The 21,798-nt window shown below is 44.9% G+C and overlaps 1 protein-coding gene across 7 annotated transcripts in view; it reads right to left on the bottom strand.

The window, feature by feature from the left end:
* The window catches only part of LOC147438103 (uncharacterized), a 34,188-nt gene extending 12,800 nt beyond the window's left edge, over nucleotides 1-21,388 (bottom strand). For 2 of the 7 annotated variants that reach the window (XM_086487457.1, XM_086487455.1), the window contains exon 1: nucleotides 21,103-21,320. Coding sequence is in view for 1 of the 7 variants with exons in the window: in XM_086487455.1 (XP_086343581.1) it covers nucleotides 21,103-21,116 (14 nt within the window). In the remaining 6 variants the exon portion in view is untranslated. Of the gene's footprint in view, nucleotides 1-21,102 lie in introns of all 7 variants that reach the window. The other 5 variants (XM_086487459.1, XM_086487460.1, XM_086487453.1 and 2 more) reach the window with 3 other exon arrangements.
* Nucleotides 21,389-21,798: the final 410 nt, after the last annotated feature.

Below are 21,798 nucleotides of genomic sequence, written 5' to 3'. Positions count from 1 at the left end.
CTGTGTTGTCATCTCCGGCCTAGAGAACAAACGGCTCTCGTAAGCTATGACATGGCCTTCTTGCATCAAGACCGTACCCAGACTACGACCACAAGCATCACAATATACTTCAAATGACTTCTGCAAGTCCGGCAAAGGCAAAATAGGTCCTGTAGTCAATTTCTCTTTCAATGTCCGAAAGGCAATCACCTCTGTGGGTCCCCACGAAAAAGGTACTCCTTTCTGTGTCAAGGTATGCAGAGGGGAAGCAACCTCTGCAAACTTTCGTATGAACCGCCTGTAGTACGAACACAGTCCCAAGAAGCTTCTAACTTCATGGACATTCCTCAAATCGGGCCAATCAAGGATAGTCTCTATCTTGGCCGGGTCCATTTGCACTCTTGCTGCTGCTTACACAATGTGTCCCAAAAAGTGTATCTCTGGTAGGAAAAATTCACTTTTCTTTGCATTAATCACTAATATGTGATCTCGTAATGCCTGAAAGACTTGAAGCAGATGATCTCTGTGTTCTACCTCATTCTTGGAGAAAACAATGATGTCGTCAAAGAAAGTGCCAACAAATAGCATGTACTCTTGAAAAATCATGTCCATCATCCGGTTAAATGTCGCAGGAGCATTGGTTAAGCCAAAAGGCATCACCAAAAACTCAAATAACCCAAAAGTCGTCTGAAAAGCTGTAGACATCTCTTGGCGCTATCTTGATCTGATGATATCCACTCTTCAAGTCAATCTTGCTAAAGCACGAGGATCCCTGTAACCTGTCGAGTATATCATCAATCCTAGGAATCGGAAATCTGTTCTTGATGGTGATTTCGTTGAGAGTGCTATAATCGATGCACATTCTCCAAGATCCGTCTTTCTTCAAAACCAACAACACTGGAGAGCAATACGGTGAAGTACTAGGTTGGACAAGACCCTTTTCCAAGAGGTCTTTCACTGTGTTCATAATCTTTTCATTCTGTACTCGGCTCACACAGTAAGGTGGCTGATTCGGTGGCGTGCTTCCAGGTATCAGATCAATGGTTTGATCTTCAGACCCTCTGAAAAGCAATTGGCATGAGTGTGGAGAAAAATCCTGGCGTTCTTTTGATCAGGTCAAAATATATTCAACCTTTATCCATTGTTCAGTTCTCTCCCAAAAGAATGAGTAAGAAACTGAAGTTCATCAAGTACAATCTCTAAGCCCTTCATTTATCAAAGTCGCTTTCTCGGCCCAATAGTCAACCACGGCGTAGTTCTTGTGGTACCAAGGGATCTTGAGTAGAACTTGACTCGCGTGCCCTGAACACCCTGTCGAAGTTTGCCAATGCTCAGTGTAATGGCAACTTCCCATCCAGGTGTCAGTCGAACTACCTCCGTCTGTGGCGTCAGTCTGTCGGGCGTAATTCCAAATCGAGCCGCCAATTCCAAGTGAAAAGAAGTTGGCCTTGGCTCCTTCAAAAGAGCTTCCTGATCCTTCACTTTGCCCCAAAAGCGGTAAAGTTTGTACTTTCATTCATTAGATTCGGAGCAGGTCCCACGCCATGTGGTATCACTTCTGCTTTTCTATCTGCCTTTTCTGCCACATTCCTCAGCTGCTCTCGAACTCTCAGGCCTGTCGTCGTCTTTATCATTCTGTTCTTTCTGTGCCTTTTCAGGGCACTTCGCGGAGATATATCCATGTTCCCCGCATCCAAAGCACTTTCCCTCTCTGATGAAGCGAGCTCTCTCCTCAGGAGTAAGCTTGGGTTGTGCATCCTTTTTCTTTGGGTTGCTCTTTTTTCTTTCTACTTTCATTCCCAGAAGTCTGTTCGGCTCGTTGCGTCATGGCCTTATCTGTGGGGTAGGTCAAACTGCCATAGTGAATGGCAAAGCCCCGCTTCGCATGACTCATCAACTCCTAAATAGAAGCTGACTTCTATTCCAAGCAGTGATCTCGGATCTCTGTAGGTAGACCCAAGGTAAACCGCTCAATCTGTTATCTGAACGAGATCTTCTTGAATGAAGAGGCGGGTAGAAAAGAGCTCCAGAATCTTTCACAATAAGCATTGATTGTGTCTTTCTTGGTCATCCGAAGATGGTTCCAAGCAGCTCGTATATCTCGTTCATATTCTTGCGTCAACCAAGAAGAAATAAAAAGCTTCGTAAATTTCAGCCATTTAACTGGCACAGTCTTGTTTAAAAAGAAGCGTGGACCACCAAGTACGAGCATTCCTCTTTAAATAAGAGGCAGATCTCCGAATCTTGGAGTGCTCTGAATAGCGTCCTCCCGCGAAAGCGATGTCAAACTGCTGTATAAAAGACAAAGCCTTCGAAGCATCTGAGTATCCTAAAAAGTATCAAACTTGATCGAGTGGCCACCTTCCTTAAACTCTCGGACGTTCTTGCTTTTATCTTCGAGAAAGTTATACTGGTTGGCTTTGTAAAAATTCTTCTTATTCGCATAAAAGTTTCCGTTGTCAGAGTCTGAACTGTCCGTAGACGAGTCCTCTGTAGAAGTGTCACTCACTGGGCGAGACTTAGACTTCCTTGCCTTTTTCTTGCCCTTTCCAAAGCGTTGTTTCTTGCTTCGCTTTTTGCTTTTCCTGTCTTCTTCGCTCGAGTCTGAAGAGCTAGAAGAACTGTCAGAAGAAGAAGAAGAAGAACTGGGTAGGTCTTCAAACTTGACGCGCTTCTTCAATTTCTTGGCCTTGTCAAATGTCGACCGACGACCCAAATATTCCAAGAAGTCAATGCCTTTCTTCTGCTTTTTGCCGTGCTTTTTGCCTTTCTTTTGCACGTCGAAAAGCTAAGCAATCCGTGCATCAACCACGTTCTCCAATTCCTTCTCCGTATATTTCTTGGAGGCAAAAGGTTTCTTGAGAGCGGGTTTCGGGAGTGGTGTTGTGATTCTTTGCCACTCCATCTGTACCTCTTCCAAAGAGATCTGGTTCATATATTTTGCCATCTTCGGGTCCTTGGCAAAATTGAGCATCATCTTTGTTGCATCGTCAATCAATTGACGACGCTCCATCTCTCTTTGCTCCGCCTGAGTAGGCCGAGGCGGGCTATACTCTCTGTCTGAATCTTCGTTGTGATCCCAGCCCGCATCTCTAGATGCAGAGGGAGTCGACTGATCATTGCCTGAAGCCATAGGTGCCGCGGAAAAAAAATTCGGGGATCGGATTTCCCGTAGAAGAGAAATCGGCCGTGCTCTGATACCACTGTAACAGACTTGGCCACTCCAAGTCAAGAATCAACCGCGACAGCACCAAATAACCACTTCAAAACAAGTCACAGATCACAATAGATGTACACTAGCCCGACGGAGTTCCGTGCCTAGAGATATTGGCCCCAAAGATTGACGCCCCTTTCGGTATTTCTTTTTATATTAATCAGATCAAAGTACAAGAGAGTGGCTAGGGTTTCACTCTCAGACTCTACGTCCAGACGCTCTCAGAAGAGAAGCCCTCACCACTTATTTAAAGATACAAGGGATGCCCAAAAGAAGAGCCCCAAAAGCTTTTAAAATAAAAAGCATCAGTTCTCTCTCTCTCTTACAGAGTCTTTTCTCTTTTTTTATAAAAAAAAAGCAAAATTCGCGTCGCTCATCATTTTTTTTTTTATAGTTTTTTTTTTTCAGCCCCTGTGATTTCCGGAAATTAGGGTTTCTACTGTCCGCCACATCATCACTTTGTGACACTCCTCTTACCCCTGTCCTGTTGCTACATAGAACCTTGACATTGTGCTGAGGTCGATTGGGTCTTGTGAGACTGTGAGGATGGGGCTCTCTTATGATCAATTTGTCTTTGTGGCTGCACATCATCACTTTGTGACACTCCTCTTACCCCTGTCCTGTTGCTGCATAGAACCTTGACATTGTGCTGAGCTCGATTGGGTCTTGTGAGAGTGTGAGGATGGGGCTCTCTTATGATCAATTTGTCTTTGTGGCTGCACCTGTGACAATCTTCACAAGGTGACCCATCATGTGGCATCTCGAGCATAAGCTCGGTCTACCGTGACCACAATCCTCTTACAATAAATCTCTCACTTCCACTCACCCGCTCACCCTTGAACTTTTCAACAATAAGCAATTCTTTGCCTTTACTCGTCTTCAATTGAAAATTCCTAGCCTTCGACTGGACCACCACATCATTCTTGTAATGCCACGCATTCCCAAAAGCACATCAACCCCTCAAGTGGCATAATATGGAAGTCCTTGTGCCCTACAATGCAAGCAGAGCTTGCCAATGAGAGGTATTACTACAGCTTCATGCCCTTGTGCTGCTAGCACTGCATCAATTTGCGGTCCCATGTCCTCGGGCCGACTCCAAACTGAACCATCATCTCAATAGAGATAAAGTTGGCCTTGTCTCCCATGTTGAAGAAGATTAAGGCTTCCTGATCTTGTACTCTGCCCCAAGCTCTACATAACTCAATACTCTCATCATTGTGGTCCTTGGGCATCCCCTTAAAATTTGGTACAAATTCTGTTTTCGTCTTTCCCTTCTTTGCCACTCGCTCCTCTGCAGCTTTTGATGTTTCCGGCTTGTCGTGCAGTTGTTCCTTTTCCTTGGGACACATTGCCAAAATGTGCCCTACTTCGCCACAACATAGCTCTTTCCTTGCTTGTATCACTCTGCTTTTTCTCGACAGACATTTGTGGAACTGTCACGATTGTGACTATGTTGCACTATTACATCTACACTCCTAGTTGCAGATACGCAAAGTGCCATGCCAAGGAGAATCCCTACGCTTGGATGGTCACGACCCTTCGCTCAAGAGACATGCCTCTTCACCAAATGCCACACTTCTTCGACAACTGATCACACCCCTTCGCTCTATGGTTGCGACTCTTCGTCCAATGGTTGCAGCTCTTCGCCAAAAGGATGTGTCTCTACATCTAAAATCATGTCTCTTCACCATGAGACATGTCTTTTCATTTGTGTCCCTTCGTCTCCTATATAAAGAGCCTATTGTACTCAATTTTAAAGCATTCATTCAATCAATCAAACACACATTCAGTCTCTTGAGTCTCAGTTTGATCTTAAGTATGAAGTTTTAAGTCTTAATTATAGAATCAGCACCACTAATCCTCACACTAATATCGGGGCAAATTTTTTTCCCGGGACCCGAAGGTTGTGAGCTTCTCACCCTCGCCGCTACATTCTATCCCCTTCCTAGAGTTATATGGAAGCAGAAGAAAGATGGATTGCAGATTGCATTGCTGGTGTTTAACCCCTTGATGTAGCCCTCTCCCGCATCCTCTACCAAACACGCATGCACCCTTTGGTGGCTGATTTGAGAGCAATTCCTTACCGGGGCTGAGATGGAGTGGTGGCCGCAGATTCCCCCTTGCATGCACCAATGCCCTTTGGTGTCGACCCAATGGCTCTTCTTCGCACATGGCGCTCCTCTCTATTCCCTTCTCTATGCTTCTACGTGAAGCTGCCCCTTGCGCTGCTGAGTTTCACTCCAGGGGCACCCCTTTCACAATTGCTAAAGTGCTGGCTGAATCACTGGGTTGTAATTCGCTGGATAGCTTGCCTTGCTGACGTTCACGCTGGCTGCCCCTTCGCTGGTCCTTTTTTTTTAACCCGTTCAGCCAGCAGCGCATGGTTTTTTAACTATAATCAATACCTTTAATTTATCGGTTCCCTTGCCCGGCCAACCCCCGAATAATTAACCCCCTCATGTGAACTCACCCTTTCAAGGAAACTCTTTCAATTTACTTACATAACCAGTCACAATTTATAATAAAAAAAGCAGCCAGCAAGCGTTTTCAGGCTTTGCACTTTGCCCCCACTCTCTCAGCGCTAGTCATCGTTTCTCCTCTACACGCAATCGGCACCACACCCATGGCAGATGACACGTAGACAAGATTCCCAAAGATGTTCTCCCAGAAAAACCCCTTGCGCCCGCAGTGGTAATTCTTCTCGATTTTCCGACTCTAGAGCCCAAACTTGTCCCAAACATAGTTTCAGCTCCCTAAGTACCCGTCCCAAACCTTGCTCCTGCACCTATTCGAGTTCCCTTTGAGGCGTAACCATGCTGCCATCACATGATGGAGAAGGTCAAAGGATGCCCTTGCTCTTATCAAGGAGCAAATGGCCACACTTTCCACAAGCCTCGCATCACTTCACACTCACTTGGATCAGATGCAGACGCAAAACACTTCTCCAAATCGTCCTACTACTTCTCGGACAACTGATGCTGCTTCTCCACCACCTTCTTCTGAAGCTTCAATGGACGAACCAAACGAACCAAATCCAACTCATGAGGTAGACAATCGCCAACTTCAATTACTTTATAAATTTTTAATGTTGCACAGAAGAAGAAACTGGAGGCTATACTGCCAGAGCCATATAATGGCCGCCGCGACAAGCGCGTGCTGGACCAATGGCTATTCAAAATGGAGGTTTACTTATCAAACACAGATTTAGTCGAGAGTAAAAAAGTTGCACTTGCTACTTCTCTGCTCAAGGACACAACATTTCTTTGGTGGCAACGACGGGTTGCTGATGGTAAACACACACCTTCTTGGGATAAGTTCCAGCATGCTATTCGTAAGGCGTTCGAACCTGCCAATGCGGATTTTCATCCTCATTGGCTGCCTGAGCCAGACTGGCTCCTTGGTCGCGTACAACACAGAGTTTCAGAGACTAACTCTGGAGATAGAGAATCTCGGCCCCTCTGATAAACTACATAGTTTCATAGACGGGCTTGAACCAACCCTGAAGACGATGTGCACAAGTACAACCCTACCACCTTGGATGTTGTAATTGCCTATGTGGAGCGTCTTGGCAATAATCGGCGCACTGCATGGAATTTTCTCCCTGGTGCCTGAACTTCAAACAACACTCGCTTTTCACAGCATGACGCAAAGAGCTATAGCCAAAGTCAACAGCAACAATCTCAGTTCAAACAGCAAGCAACGAAGCCTTATTCAACTTCAAGGTTCTATTTTCAAGATCGACAATCTCGAAGCAGATCTTCTTCAAATCCTCTACTTGATCGTGGTAAAGAACGTGATTTTTCTCAAGATCGGCATTGCAATACTCAGCAAGGCTCTTCGTCAAATGCTTCTTCAACTTCAAAGAAGGATGGATTATGTATAATTTGCGGTGGTGACCATAGATGGTATCAATGTCCAAAGAGACCAAATCCGTCTAATTTGAAAAGAAATTCCAACACGAAAACATCATCAAATTCCAAGCAACCAACTTTTGCTCAAGATAAAGGAAAATTTGTGGTCAACACAATTTGTGTCTCAGAGGATACGACTATTCTTATGAAGCATGTTCCGTGCAATTCTTCAGTTTTGAAGTCTCTCTCAAAGCAAGTTTTGAGCCTTCTTGGAACTCTCAATGGTCAATCCATCAAGTTTTGGTGGACAGTGAATGCTCAAATAATTTCGTTTCAGCACTTAGATAGTTCGACAGCTTGGTTTGTCAATTCAGAAGACATCTCACTTATGTGATGTGGAATTAGCTAATGGATCAATTTTAACTTGTGATGAGACAGTTCGACAGTTACAGTTCGAAATTCAAAATTATGCAGATCAACTGGATCTCGAAGTCGTGCCTTTATCTTATTACGACATGATTCTTGGCCAGCGTTGGTTATTTCAATATGATCCAGCCATTAGCTTTCGAGGACATACTATCAACTTGTTCAAAGATGGACGTGAACTGATTTTACACGAGCTTTATCATGCCGAACGAGTGATTCAAGCCTCACGTATACTAGTCAAACAACATGATACAATGGATTATGAAGCAAATATGATCTCTGGTGCAGATGCAAAAATAATTATTGATGAATTTTTGAATTCGTTAACTTCTCCTGAATCAAATGATGAAGACAAAGATGATTTCAAGCAAGAAGTTTTTCCAAGTGATACTTCGTTACCAGACAGAGATAAGGACATAGTTGTAGATTCTGAGTCTGAAGACGACTATGCTTTCTTTGATTCTTTGTTGGATGATGATATGCCAATTGCAAGTCATGAAGTGACAATTTTTGAAGATGATTCTGACAAATTTTGGGATTCGTTAATGGAAGATGATTGGAATCTCAATCCAAAATCCTCTCCAGTGATTAACAAAGATGAAGTTAACTACTTCGAAGAATGCCTTGAGAAGATTTCCTCTTCACCAAATATTTCACAAATATTGGAAGATTTTGAACCAGACGTCTTACATTATATAAAGGATTTTGAAGATCAATCCCTTTTTGCAGTCAACCTGATTAAACCTGATTCTTCTAAAAAGTCTTTGAACAATGAAACGACATGGGATTTAGCAATCAAAGCAAAAAGGTTTCACAAGAAGCAAAAGTTCAAGACAAAGGTTTCAGATAACTCAAAGACTGAAGATATTCAGAGATTTAATGCTTTTCTAGAGTTCTATCAACATCAGAAGTCATTTCTTAAACACGGACTCTCATTTTAAATGGGAGGGAATGTCACGATTGTGACTATGTTGCAGTATTACATCTACTCCTAGTTGCAAATACGCAAAGTGCCATGCTAAGGAGAACCCCTATGCTTGGATGGTCACGACCCTTCGCTCAAGAGACATGCCTCTTCGTCAAAAGCCACACTCCTTCGACGATTGGTCACACCCCTTCGCTCTATGGTTGCGACTCTTCGTTCAATGGTTGCAACTCTTCACCGAAAGGATGTGTCTTTACATCTAAAGTCACGTCTCTTCACCATGAGACGTGTCTTTTCATTTGTGTCTCTTTGTCTCCTATATAAGGAGCCTATTGTACTCAGTTTTAAAGCATTCATTCAATCAATCAAACACACATTCAGTCTCTTGAGTCTCAGTTTGATCTTAAGTATAAAGTTTTAGGTCTTAATTATAGGATTAGCACCACTAACCCTCACCGGAACTGTGGACTTCTTCTTCTTAATCAACTTTTTATCCTCCTCTCCCTTGAAGGTCTCTTTGTCTGAGGATTTGGATAAATGTGTATCCATTGCAAATGTCAAGGGGTCTGTCAACATTGAATAATCATTCAGAGCATGGTCTATGAGCTGTTGAATATCGGAAGACTTTTACCATAGACAGTATCTTTAAAGTTCTTTGGTTAGACCGCAACAATATCGCTCATCTGTTATTTGAGAGAGACCTTTTCAAAGGAAGCTACAAGTAGAAAAGTATCCCAAAATGTCACAAATTGCTGACGTGTCAAGCCATCGAGAACGGAGCCAACTTGCAGATCCCGGCCGAGGGGCCTAAACCCTAGAAGAAGCAGCACAAGAAGTTTTGCCAACTTGCAAAGTCTTGCCGAGTAGCCTATTTCTAAAGAATTCCCACTAACTTTTGGGACCCCGTTCGATGGGGCCCAGGAGACCTAAAAACATTAAATAAAGTTGTTGCTAATTGGACTATTTCTTATTTTTAATGATTAATTTCTTTTTATGAAATTAGGATATTTTAATGTGTACACTAAGAACTGTTAAAAGATTGTAGCTATAGGAAATGCCATCAGGAACGGACAACTCTGATGTGTCATTTGATGGGTGACGGTAAACATCGCGAAGGAGTTTCCGTAAGTTTGGTGGAAAGGGCCGGGTTACGGGTGCCCCTGATGCGTCACATGATGGGTGACGGGTGCATCAGAAAGGGGGCATTCCGTAGGCTAAGGAGGAAATCCGAACTGAGTAAGAAAATACGCGTAAGAACGCAAGCACAAGAATAAAGATGGGTTCAATGAAGCTTTTTACGAAAAGCAGGAACAATCGCGGGAAGGCAGACGCTTTCCCACGAGGAATCTATGTTTGCATTGCATTCGTGCATGTGGTTGCATCCAGGGACGCCTGGGAAGTGTTGTGAAATGCATTGGTTTTAACTTATAAGGTTTTATTGAGTTTTTGGGCACGTTCAGACCAATTTTAAAATATGTCGGCCGCCCACTTAATAAGTGGGCAGCCACTTAGAAGATAAAGCAACAAAACCAGCCAGCGAATTCTCTCTCCCTATTTCGGGAAGAACAGCGCAAACAAAAACAAAAAAAAACGGCCACGATCTCTACGCGAGCAGCTATTCGTGCCGTGGCCAGGGAGCTATATAAGCACCACATGCCCTCACTCAAAGGGGGTACCAACGTCAGCAAGAGAAGACTCTGCCGCAAGAGATCGCGAGACTACGAAGCACGGAAGTCGCTTTTTCCCGCGCAAGAGCAACAGGTATCTATTGTGGATTCGCCATACGAATTGTTGTCGCATGTTTGTGTGGTTTGTTTTGCAGGAATCTCCCGTCTTACGGGAAGGCCCTTTACGGGAAGTACGGCTTCACGCCTAAGTCCCTTACGGGAAGGAACAACCTTGTGCCCAAGCCCTTTACGGGAAAGCACGACCTTCGGGTCTAAGATTACAAAACGGAGGGGTTTCCTCGGGTTCTCGTGCTTGTATAAGAATTCTCTCTGAATAAAAGAATACTCTTTACGGGGGGGGGGGGGGGGGGGGGGGACCAGCCCATCTTCTGGTCCCCAATTCTGTGTCGATCTTCTCCCTTTTCTCATGTTTTCAAAGAATTATAATTTTCAGATTTTCTAAGTGCTCGTGTACGCTCCCGTTTTGTGACAAAAGCAAGACACACACACACAAAATTGCGTTGGACTCATGACGTGGCAGCTATACGAACGCATGCATTTTGCACTAACAGTGCCACATGGAAGGTTGTACAAACTTCCGCGATTTGCGTTACTAACGTGGTAGGTGTGCGGACTTCCGTCAGATGCGCCAGCTAATTTCAGCACCAGCTTTTGGGCCGGATGCTTTTGAGTTTGAAGCTTTTCATGTAACTGCTTTTCAAAGGCCAAGGGCCTTTAAATATGAGTCAAGGCTCATTCTCTCGCATGCTTCAGCGTGAAGGTGCAAGGATTGGAATACCGGCGTTGTACTCCAGCAATATAAAGAAATACCGAAAGGGGCACCAATGTTTGGAGATACTGCTCTCTTGGGGTGGAACTCTGCCACTCTCGTCTTGTGTCGTGCATCTTTTTCTGTTTAATTGTTATTTGAAGTGCTTAAAGTTGCTCAGTCTGTTCTATTCCGTTAGCACGTGGTGCCTGTCTCGTTACAATGGTATCAGAGCTTCAGGCGTGTGCTTTTCTGAAAGCATACTAGTCCCACAAAAGAGCAAATAGAGCGCTTCCAAGCTTTATATGAAATTTTATCAAAGAATCTTGGTGTCCCGACCCGGACTTATTAGCCACTCACACCCTTACTTCATCGTGCATCGAGCACGCTCCCGTCTTCATCGCTCTGTCTTCCAGGGCATATGCCATAAAGATCACTTGCAAGAGAAGGATCAATAATTTTTTCAAGCCGATGTTTTTTCTCAAAGGCAATGCCATGCAGTGGTGGATGTCTATAGCTACCAAGCCGCACACTCCAAGGACTTGGCAAGCTTTCAAGAAAATTTTTGCCCAAAATTACATGCTTTCTAACATCTTTCTTCGAAGTACAACTTCTGGCAAAGTAGAATATCTTGAAATGCTTGCTATGGAAACCCTAGCAGATTACACCTTGAATTTTTTGGACATTTCGCAATTGGTGTTTCGTCTCGACCTGATAACCTTGGAGGTACAGTGTGATTGCTGTCTTGGGACTACCATCACCGCTGCAGGAACATTGTCTGTCAAGGACTGTTTCGACTATTCAAGAGCTTGTGGACTATGTTGCGGTTTGCTACAACCTTATGGAAGAAATCTAACCCTAATTTTGGTGCAGGTTTCAGGACGGAAGCCCTGTCCACTTTCAAGCTCGATTGATGTCGAGAATGCTTTTTCAGTTTGAATTATCAGTTTTCTGAATTTTGTTTGATAACTTATTGGTGATCCTGTTTGGAATTTGTTTGAAATGATGGTATCTGTTTTAAACCTGTCTTGGTGCCAATTTGAACTGTTTGACTATGGTTTTGATACTGGTTTCAATACTTGGTATTATCTGAACCTTGAAACGACGCAGACGGGATGTTTGGGGAGCATTTCGTTGTATGTTGGAAAACCTATGAACGACGCAGGCGGGATGTCTAGGGAGCGTTTGGTTGTGTGCTTGAACCTCCAAACGACACACGCTGCGGTCTGGAGGGTGTTTGGTTGTAAAAGGTCTCTATATCTCCCGCTCGGATCTTTTTAGGTTATGCGGGAGGAGTGTTGAGGCCCGAGGGAGGAGTCGAACAACCCGTAGCTCGAAACTGGATGGTTATTTGCGCAAAAAGAGTTCATCAACAACTTTATGTTTCTACGTCTTGTACCATACATATGTGAGCATTTGTGTTGCATTGTGATGTGCCAACCACTGAATACTCCTATTGGATAAGATATTTCTGGGAAACCAACGACCCAAGATATCAAGAGCTCCAATCTCGAATGAGAAAACTGATTGTCTCTCGGAAAGACCCTCGGAAATTTTTGAGCTAACTTGAGTTATTTTACAGATATGTTGTGACCGCAGACGATTACTTTCTTTCAAGAAGGGAGGATGTCACAAACTGCTGACGTGTCAAGCCATTGAGAACGGAGCCAACCTGCAAATCCCGATCGAGAGGCCTAAACCCTAGCAAAAGTAGCAAAAGAAGCAAAAGCAGCAAAAGAAGTTTTACCAACTTGCAAAGTCTTGCCGAGTGGCCTATTTTTAAAGAAGAATTTCCACGAACTTATGGGACCCCGTCCATTGGGGCCCAGGAGACCTAAAGAGATTAAATAAAGCAGGACCCACACACACACACACACACACACACACACACAATTTTGATGGATTGATGACGTGGCAGCTATACGGACGCCCGCGTTTTGCGTTGACAGTGCCACATGGCAGGTGTTGACGTGTCAAGCCACTGAAGAATAGAGGCAACCTGCAAATCCCGATAGAGAGATCTAAACTCTAAGAAGAAGTAGCAGCAGAAGTTTTACTCGGAATGTCCTTCGAATTGTCCCTCGGAAAGACCCTCGGAAATATTTGAGCTAGCTTGAGTTGTTTTGTAGATATACAGTAATCGCGGACGATTAGTTCCTTTCAAGAAGGGAAAATATCACAAACCGCTAACGTGTCAAGCCATTGAAGAACCGAGCTGTCACAAATTGCTGACGTGTCAAAGCCCTTAAGACTGTTGTGGCACCGGTGGCGCTTGCAAGAACTCCATAAACCTTGGGTTCTGCACCAGTCGAGAAAAACATTCACAGCGGCAACCAATTGAGTCCTGAATGCATCATCTTCAAGTTGCCCAGTCATAAAGCCCTGCATCAGTGGAGCATTCACATCAACAAGAGGTACAGACAGACGTGGACGTGAACTCTCGCCAACCTCAAACACTAGAGGAATTGCCCGTCTGTCCTGTGAAGAGAAACCCTCTTCCATGATGCCTTTCCCTTTGTCGGCCATAGTGTAATCCCGCGTTCATGTACTCTGTGTCTTCACCAAAAACCAACAGAAGCTCACTTCTTGAGGAAAAAGTGATTATGTCCTGCCGACACAACCATGAAACCGGCTCATAGGGCGGTAGACGTGGGCTTTCACCCGGAACTTTACTTTAGACTTTGGGACACAGAGAAACTTTGCAAATAAAAACCTGTAACGGGAATTGATAATTCAAACACACACGGCTTGGAAGCTAGAGCACTACCAAGCAGATGCCAACACCTGTTGGCCCCAAAGACGGACGCCCCTTTCGGTATTGCTTTATTGTATTCACAAAGGTAAAACCTGTGATTTCCTACAAGCTGCCCCGCATAATCCGGGCTGAAATGACCTGTTCTGGCCCGATTTCGGCAACATAACCATACTAGGAGGCTTCACAGACAGTATCCCCACACAAAAAGTGACTTTCCCGACGCATACAGACACTTTGCAAAACCTGGCGAGAATCTGCAGCTGAATTCTCTGTTTTCTGCCTTGAAAATTCGCCAAATCACTCACATAACGGTCCCCTCGTGTCCCCGGACCTCCTGGGGGTATTAGGGACCGTCTAGGGGCAAAACCCTAAACCTGCACAAATACACAGCAGGCTGTATTTCCTGTTTTGGGCTCCGTTTCGCAAGTCAGTCGCATCCGTAGCAAGTCCTCGATCTCCCGCACCTGTAGGGCTTCTTGCCATTGGAATCGGACAAGATTTCTCACATGAAATCTCTCCGAATTCACATATATACCTATCTGCGGGGGATTAGAACCTAGCTAATCCAGTACCTGTGCAAGAGGCTCTTGCCTCGGCAATCGCGCATGAACCCACACAACTGTACATAGGTCAAATGAAGAGCTGTAACAAACTTGGACACCCCAAGTCTAATTCTACCGCGACACAGCAAAGATTCACTTCAAAAGAGTTCACAAAAGACGACACGGCCCGACATAGTTTCATGCCAAGAGGTAGAGGCTTATTTATTTTTACAAGGGATGCCCAAAAGCAGAGCCCCAAAATCAATTTAAACTCAAAAGCTTCTCAAACTCAAAAGCAACTGTAACCAAAAGCTGCCAGTCTTAATTGCGGAGATCCGTACGTACTGCCACATCAGCAGTCAGCACAGATTGCGGGCGTCCATACAGTCCGTACACTTTGCTATGTCAGCCTGTTGGCGCATTTTACGGGGCCCGTCAGCTAGCACCTCAACAATGTGTGTCCGGGGGCCTGCCACGTCACCAGTTTGTGACATACCCCCCTCTTGAAAGAATTGTAATCACCGTCGATTGCGTCTGCAAAACAGACAGAGGCCATAAATTGTCTTAGTAGACACTGACTGTTAGTACCGACGCACTACACACGACACATCTAGCACTTGTACAAGACGACTGGACATCACTTGACATCACACGACATCACATGACAAATCACAGACAAATTCATTCCAAATCTCATATAGCTAGATGAATCCAAGATAAGCCCAGATTCACCCTTGAAGGAAAGTGCAAGGTATAGACCCATGGTAGTCATTTCAAATCTCAGACCATGATCAATCGGCAACATATTTAGTAATCGCATCTAGATCCATTCCGGACTTGACAGATGGCCGATTAACTAATCCTTATTGCAATCATGTCTATAGAGACTTATGAGACCGAAATGTTGCAGTCATTTCGTCTTTCAATTCCTTCACTCAAACAAGTCAAGTACAAATCAATCATTTTCATTTTCGTGAATTCCACTTGAAAAGTCATACAGCAGAATACTCCTCAACCCTTTAGTATCCCTGAAACCCAAAGGGGACATCAGTGACTATTCAAAATCGGGGTAATCTATGACGCCCCAGAATCTGGGCGCGTCGGGGAGGGGACGTTTCGGGCCCGGCTCGGACGAGACCGGCTCGGGTCGGGGTGTTTCTTCAAGGGGTCCTGGCGCGGACGGCACCGGCTCAGGAGGGCCCGGCTCGGACGGGACCGGCTCAGGTCGAGGTGTTGCTTCAAGGGGTCCTGGCGCGGACGGTACCGGCTCAGGAGGGCCCGGCTCGGACGGGACCGGCTCGGGTCGAGGTGTTGCTTCAAGGGGTCCTGGCGCGGATGGCACCAGCTCAGGAGGGCCCAGCTCGGACGGGACCGGCTCGGGTCAAGTTGCCTTCACGGGGGCCCGGCTCGAACGGGACCGGCTCGGGCGTGGTTGCGTTTCATGGGTCGACGGCCGTTTGCGTTTCGCGGGTCTTGCGTTCCGGGTCCCTAGCCCCACGTAGCCTCAGGCTCCGCCGCACTGACGGAGGGTCATAGCGTGCCCCGGGGAACCTTGCGTGGAGTCCCCACGGTGCGCGAGTGCGTGGAGTGAGGCTAGCGTGTCTAGGTGGGGGGTCCCCTCCCGTGGCCGGTCTCGGGAGGCTCATACCCCTTATATAATCCATTGACAAAGGAGCGGAGTGACTCCCCTCTTGTGCAAATCCGTTGCACTAGATTCACCCTCGCTGAAGTCGGGGTTCTATCGGAGTAGACTATGCTAAACCGAATGCTTCAAGGTAAAGTTCCAAAATCTGAGTATTTGCTAGGTCCTCCTCCTCCATCCACTTCGCATCCAATGCAAGATAGTTCTTGAACTTAACCAAGAACCGCCTAATCACTTTACCTTTTATCTTTCTGTCCTTGTGTGTCAATATCTGTTCTGGAACGAGTATCTCCTCGCTTTCCTCCACTTCGGGTTGCTGTCACAAACTGGTGACGTCGCTGGCTCCCAAACACAACCCTGCAACTGGTGACGTAGCAGCAGCCCGGATAAGGCACCGATAGGCTGACACGTTGCAGATTGTACGGGCCCCCGCAAATTGCACTAACTGCTGACGTGGCAATTTTCTTTAAAACGCGCTGACATTGCTGACGTGGCATTCCGTACAAATCTCCACAAATTACGTTGGCCAGCTTTTGGGCATGTGCTTTTTGAGTTAAAGCTTTTGAATTAGAGGATTTTGGGGCTCTGCTTTTGGACATCCCTTGTACCAATAAATAAGTGGGCTAGGCCTCATTACTCAGAGCATCTGGACGCAGAGTCTGAGAGTGAGTGTCTACCTACTCTCTTGTACTTTGAACACAGATTAATATAAAACGAAATACCGAAAGGGGCGTCAGTCTTTGGGGCCAATACCTCTGGGCACGGAACTATGCCGGGTCGTGTCATCTTTGTGAACAGTTTTGAAGTGAATCTTTGTTGTGTTGCGGTAAAATCTTGACTTGGGGTGTCCAAGTTTGTTACAGTTGCTCATCAGGCTCCCCGTCTTTGATCACATCGCCTTTAAAAGGCTTCAATAGACTGACATGAAAAGCATTGTGATTCTTCCAAGTATCGGGCAGCTTCAGTCTAAAGGAGACATCATTTATCTTTTCTTTTATCTGGAAAGGGTCATAATACCTCATGCTAAGCTTTGGAAAAAGCCACTCCTTTCCCCTTTTCTTTCTTAGGCGTGCCTTTCAAAATGTAAGAGCACCCAATCGTCTTCCTTTAATTTCAAATCACAATGGTGTCAATTTGCTGCCTTCTTGTGTCGTTCCTGAGATTTCGCTAAAGCCTCCCGAACCTTGGCAAGAGCAGTGTCCAAGTCCCTCGTGTACTGGTCGGCTTCAAAAATTTATCTTTCGTGCTAAGGGTGGGTGCGAACCTTCGGAGCACCTTCAATGATATCAAATGGCGCCTTCCCTCGTCGAAAAGTGGATCATGTTATTGTAGGCAAATTCCACCAAGGACAAAAAAAATTCCCATTGAGTCTTCTGATAAAAAATGTAAGACTTCAATAAATCCGGAACAATTAAATTTGCAATCTCAAATTGCCCATCTATCTGCGAGTGGAATGATGATGAGAACTGCCACCGTGTGCCGATGTTCTCCCAAAAAGCCCTCCAAAACAAACTCGTGAATCGGGGATCTCTGTCGGAGACTATTGTCTCAGGCATACCATGTAGTCTGAAATCTATGCAATGAACAGTCTCGCTAAATGATAATCGGTTTTACTGTTTTCTTCACTAGAATGAAGTGAGCTTGCTTGCTAAATCTGTCGATGACGGTCCAAATGCCATCATGCCCACTCTGTGTCTTCGGAAGATCAAAAAATGAAATCCATAGCTATACTTTCCCAGGGGCGGGTGGAAATGGATAAAGGCTGTAACAATCCCTGTGCCTTATGCCTGTCAAACTTGACCTTCTAACATACTAGGCAACTGCGTACAAAGTCGTCCACATCCTTCTTGAGTCTCGGCCAAAAGAAGTAACGCTCCACATCTTTCAAGGTGGTGTCGATGCCGCGATGACCCGTAAAAGGTGGACAATGGCACTCAGACAGAACCTTTTCTCTCAGCGATTGTGTGACGCACAACATCGTTTTCTTCATCAAGTAGCCATCTCGTATGAATATCCTACTACTATCTTCCCATTCTGTATCCAAGTGAATACATCTTAAAATTCCAGATCGGTGGCGTACTGATCAACCATATCCTCGAAGCTTCTATGATGGATCACAGAAGTAACCAAGACTAGGGGCTTCCGAGACAAAGCATCTGCCACTAAGTTTTTTTGTCCCTGAACATGGACAATCTGGAAGTGAAACTGTGACAAGATGTTAGCCCACCGCATCTGCTTTTCCGAAAGCTGCTTCTGTGACAAGAAGTAGCATAAACTCTGATGATCAATGAAGACTGTAAAATCGGCTCTGAGTAGGTAATGTCGCCACTGAGTAAGAGCATGGATCACTGCCAAAATCTCTCTCTCATAAATCTCTGCTATCAATTTTGGCCTTGAAAACAATCGGCTTTCATAGGCAATGACATGGCCTTCTTGCATTAAGACCGCTCCTATACTACAACCACAAGCATCACAATATACTTCAAAAGACTTTTGCAAATCCGACAAAGTCAATATTGATCTAGTAGTCAATTTCTCTTTCAGTGTCCGAAAGGCAGTCACCTTTGTGGGTCCCCACGATAAAGGGACTCCTTTCTGTGTCAGAATGAGCAAAGGGGAAGCTACCTCTGCAAATTTTCGAATGAATCACCGGTAGTAAGAACACAAACCCAAGAAGCTTGTAACTTCATGAACATTCTTTAAATCGGGCCAATCACGTATAGTCTCAATCTTGGCCGGGTCCATCTGTACTCCTGCTGCTAAGACGATGTGTCCCAAAAAGAGTATCTCCGACAAAAAAAATTCACTCTTTCTGGCATTGATAAGTAACTTGTGATCTCGCAATGTCTGAAAGACCTAACGCAAATGGTGTCTGTGCTCTGCTTCATCCATAGAGAAGACTATAATGTCATCAAAGAAAGAGGCGGCAAATAATCTATACTCTCAAAAAATCTTATCCATCATTCGGTTGAAAGTCGTTGGAGCATTCAAAAAGTGCCGGCAAATGATCTATACTCTCAGAAAATCCTATCCATCATTCGGTTGAAAGTCGCTTGAGCATTGGTAAGGCCCAAAGGCATCACCAAAAACTCATACAAACCAAAGCTCGTCCGAAAGGCTGTCTTGTAGACATCTCCCGGAGCGATTCGGTTCTGATGTGTAAGGTGCAGCGAAAGTGAATATTGTTCTTGCTCAAGATGAGTGCTCCAAACTGTGCTCAAGTTTTCTTTTTACTTACGACAGGGAGAGCCTTTCGTTCCTTTAGTGAGAGAGTACAATGATCACAAACAAAGTGAATGCTCCTGTGAATGAAGGTGCTGAGACTGAGACTGAGAGAGAGAGAGAGAGAGAGAGAGAGAGAGAGAGAGAAACAACCTCCAAAAAAGCGATGTCAAGTTGTTATATAAATACAAGGGCTCGATGGATATCCTTGAAGCCTAAGTGCATGTCAAACTTGAATGCTTGTCCTCTATCCTTGAACTCCTTGGTCTTGTTACCCTTTTTCTCAAAATGCTCATATTGAGCTGAAAGCACTAGAGTTTTCTGTTTCTCCCCGTAGATAGTTCCATATGAGCTCCAATCAATGTCCAAACTGTCAAAGGATGGAGTGTCCTCTGAACTGCTAGAATGCTTGTGATGCTTTCTAGACTAGTTATGGGATTTGCTTTTCGATATCTTTGTCCGCTTCTTTTGCATCTTTTCCTCCTTGCTGGAGTCAGAAGAAGAAGAACTCTTTGAGTTGTCTAAAGACGAAGGCGAAGATAGAGAACTGAGGACATCCTCAAAGCAAACACGCTTCTTGGATTCACTAGCTTCCTTGAAAGTAGATTCCTGACCTAGATAGCCGAGATAATCCTTTGAATGGCTCTTCTCTTGAGATTGCTTTGTAGTCTTCATCAATTTGTTGACCTTCTTCTCAAGAGCATCGTCAAACTCTTCTTGTGAGTACAATTTTTGCTTTTTTGCACTTGGATTTGCTTTCTTCTTTATAGCCGATTTGAGATGTAAATGGATGGCATTCTCCATCGTGAGTGAACCTCGTTAAGTGGGTGGTTCTTCGAATACTTTGCGTACTTCGGGTCCTTGGAGTACTTAATCATCCTTTTGGTACAAGTGTCAACCTGTAGTTGACAGTACTCCATCCTGTCGAGATCTCTTGGTGGAAATTGGCCATGGTCTTCTCCCCATTCCTCGGAAGGAGGTCGGCTCCCGTTGGAATCTTCATTGGTTTCTACTACTTCCGCACTGAGATTGAGGTTGACTTTATCTTCTCGAAGTCGAATAGTCAGTGGAGCAATTTTCAATTTACCAAATTCACTGCGAGAATCTATGTGTGTCACAAGACAAGGGACCGGATCTTTCATAGAAGAAGAATCGTCTAAGCTCTGATACCACTGTAATAAGCTTGGACACTCCAAGCAAGAGATCTATAGCAACACATGAGAAACTACAAACAACTAAACTAAACTTCAATAGAGAGAAACAAAGAGAAGAGAAGAGAGTCAACACAAGGTCCGGATGCACTTGCCCTAAAGTTTGGTGCTCAAGCTAATCTGCCAGAGAGAAGGGCCCTAGCTCTGCTTGTAAAAAGCACAAGGGGGGCCAAAAACAGAGCGATCGCAAAAGTTGCGCATCCAAAAGTTGATCTCCCAAAAGCCTTGCACCAAAAGCTACTACCCAAAAGCTACTACCCAAAAGCCTTGCCCGTCTCAACGCAAATCGTGGATATTCCATACGGCCATGTCAACAACCTCCGTGTTTTTTGGGGGATCCATGCACACATATGTAGGGTACCCAAGGTGATTTAATTCAAGGGTTTAGGCCCCTCCGCCGTTATCTGTAACTTGGGTTAGGGTTAGGTTCTTTAACCCTAACCCACTGTTGTCCCCTCAGCCAAGCATGCCACGTCACAAACTTGTGATAGTGTGTGTACGTACACATTGTGCCGGTTTACATATAAAATCCATTTTTGTAAAATAGCATGCTCCATGTAATTGAACAATTCGTATACCCTGGATAGTCTCCCTAAAGGAGCACGTTGTGCATATGCTAGACATTTCTGACCAAGGACACCAACGCGAGTTCACGATCTCCATGTTGCATAAACATGATTAATCATGTCACAAAATTGCACATATTGTTGCACAAGCATCGCTAAAGTGTGCGACCTCCCAACTCACTCTCTCTCTCTCTCTCTCTCTCTCTCTCTCTCTCTCTCTCTCTCTCTCTGCCTCTGCTTGCAGGTTCTAAGCTGATCCTAAGCTCTATCTCTCACACACACCTCTCTCACAAACAAACACACAAGCGCGCGCGCACATATATTCATACTCACATGCAGCAACACATGCAAGTCTCGCACCAGAGTTAGAAGGGCCACCTTAGCAGCTCAGCGTCTTGAAATGCCGGCGCGCCTTCACAGATTGAGTATGGAGAAATGCAAGCACATTGGAAGCTCCCCAGCAATAATAGCTGAAGGGGTGTGCAGAGTGTGTGTGGGTGTGTCGATAAGCGTTGTTCTACGGAGCCAGAAGGGTCCCACTGTGTTTCATTTGCGGCCTCAGAAACGCTTGCGGCTTCTCATAGAATTTGACCCGTCACACTATGCGACGAGGTGAGATTCGAGAATGACCAAAAGGCAGACTCCGAGTGGACAACGAGAGCAAATCTGGACCGTTGCAGCCTCGCAGTTTTTCCCGAGTTAAAGGTCAAGTATGGTGAATGGGACTTGTGAACGATAGCACTAGGATCGACAACATGACGGTTGTAGCCTTGCTAGATGTCCTTACTTAAAGGTAAACTAGGGTGAACCAAGGCCAAAAGTGTGTGGCATGGAACTTGTGAGGATCGATAAGTAGATATGCATGAGATCTCAAGAGGAATATTCTGAATGAATATTTCTTTTTGGTGCCAAAGCTTAATGAATACATGTGAATCACACATTGAGGGTCTTATTAGAAGGCTTTAAAGCTTGTGGAGAATAGCTCACATGTATACAAGTGAGGTACATAGACTGAGTATTAATACTAGA

Source organism: Adiantum capillus-veneris, chromosome 17 (assembly GCF_014529385.1).
Source record: "Adiantum capillus-veneris isolate H3 chromosome 17, ASM1452938v2, whole genome shotgun sequence".
Lineage (NCBI taxonomy): Eukaryota > Viridiplantae > Streptophyta > Polypodiopsida > Polypodiales > Pteridaceae > Adiantum > Adiantum capillus-veneris.
Note: the sequence above shows the minus strand (reverse complement) of the source record. Positions and strands in the feature narration are given on the sequence as shown.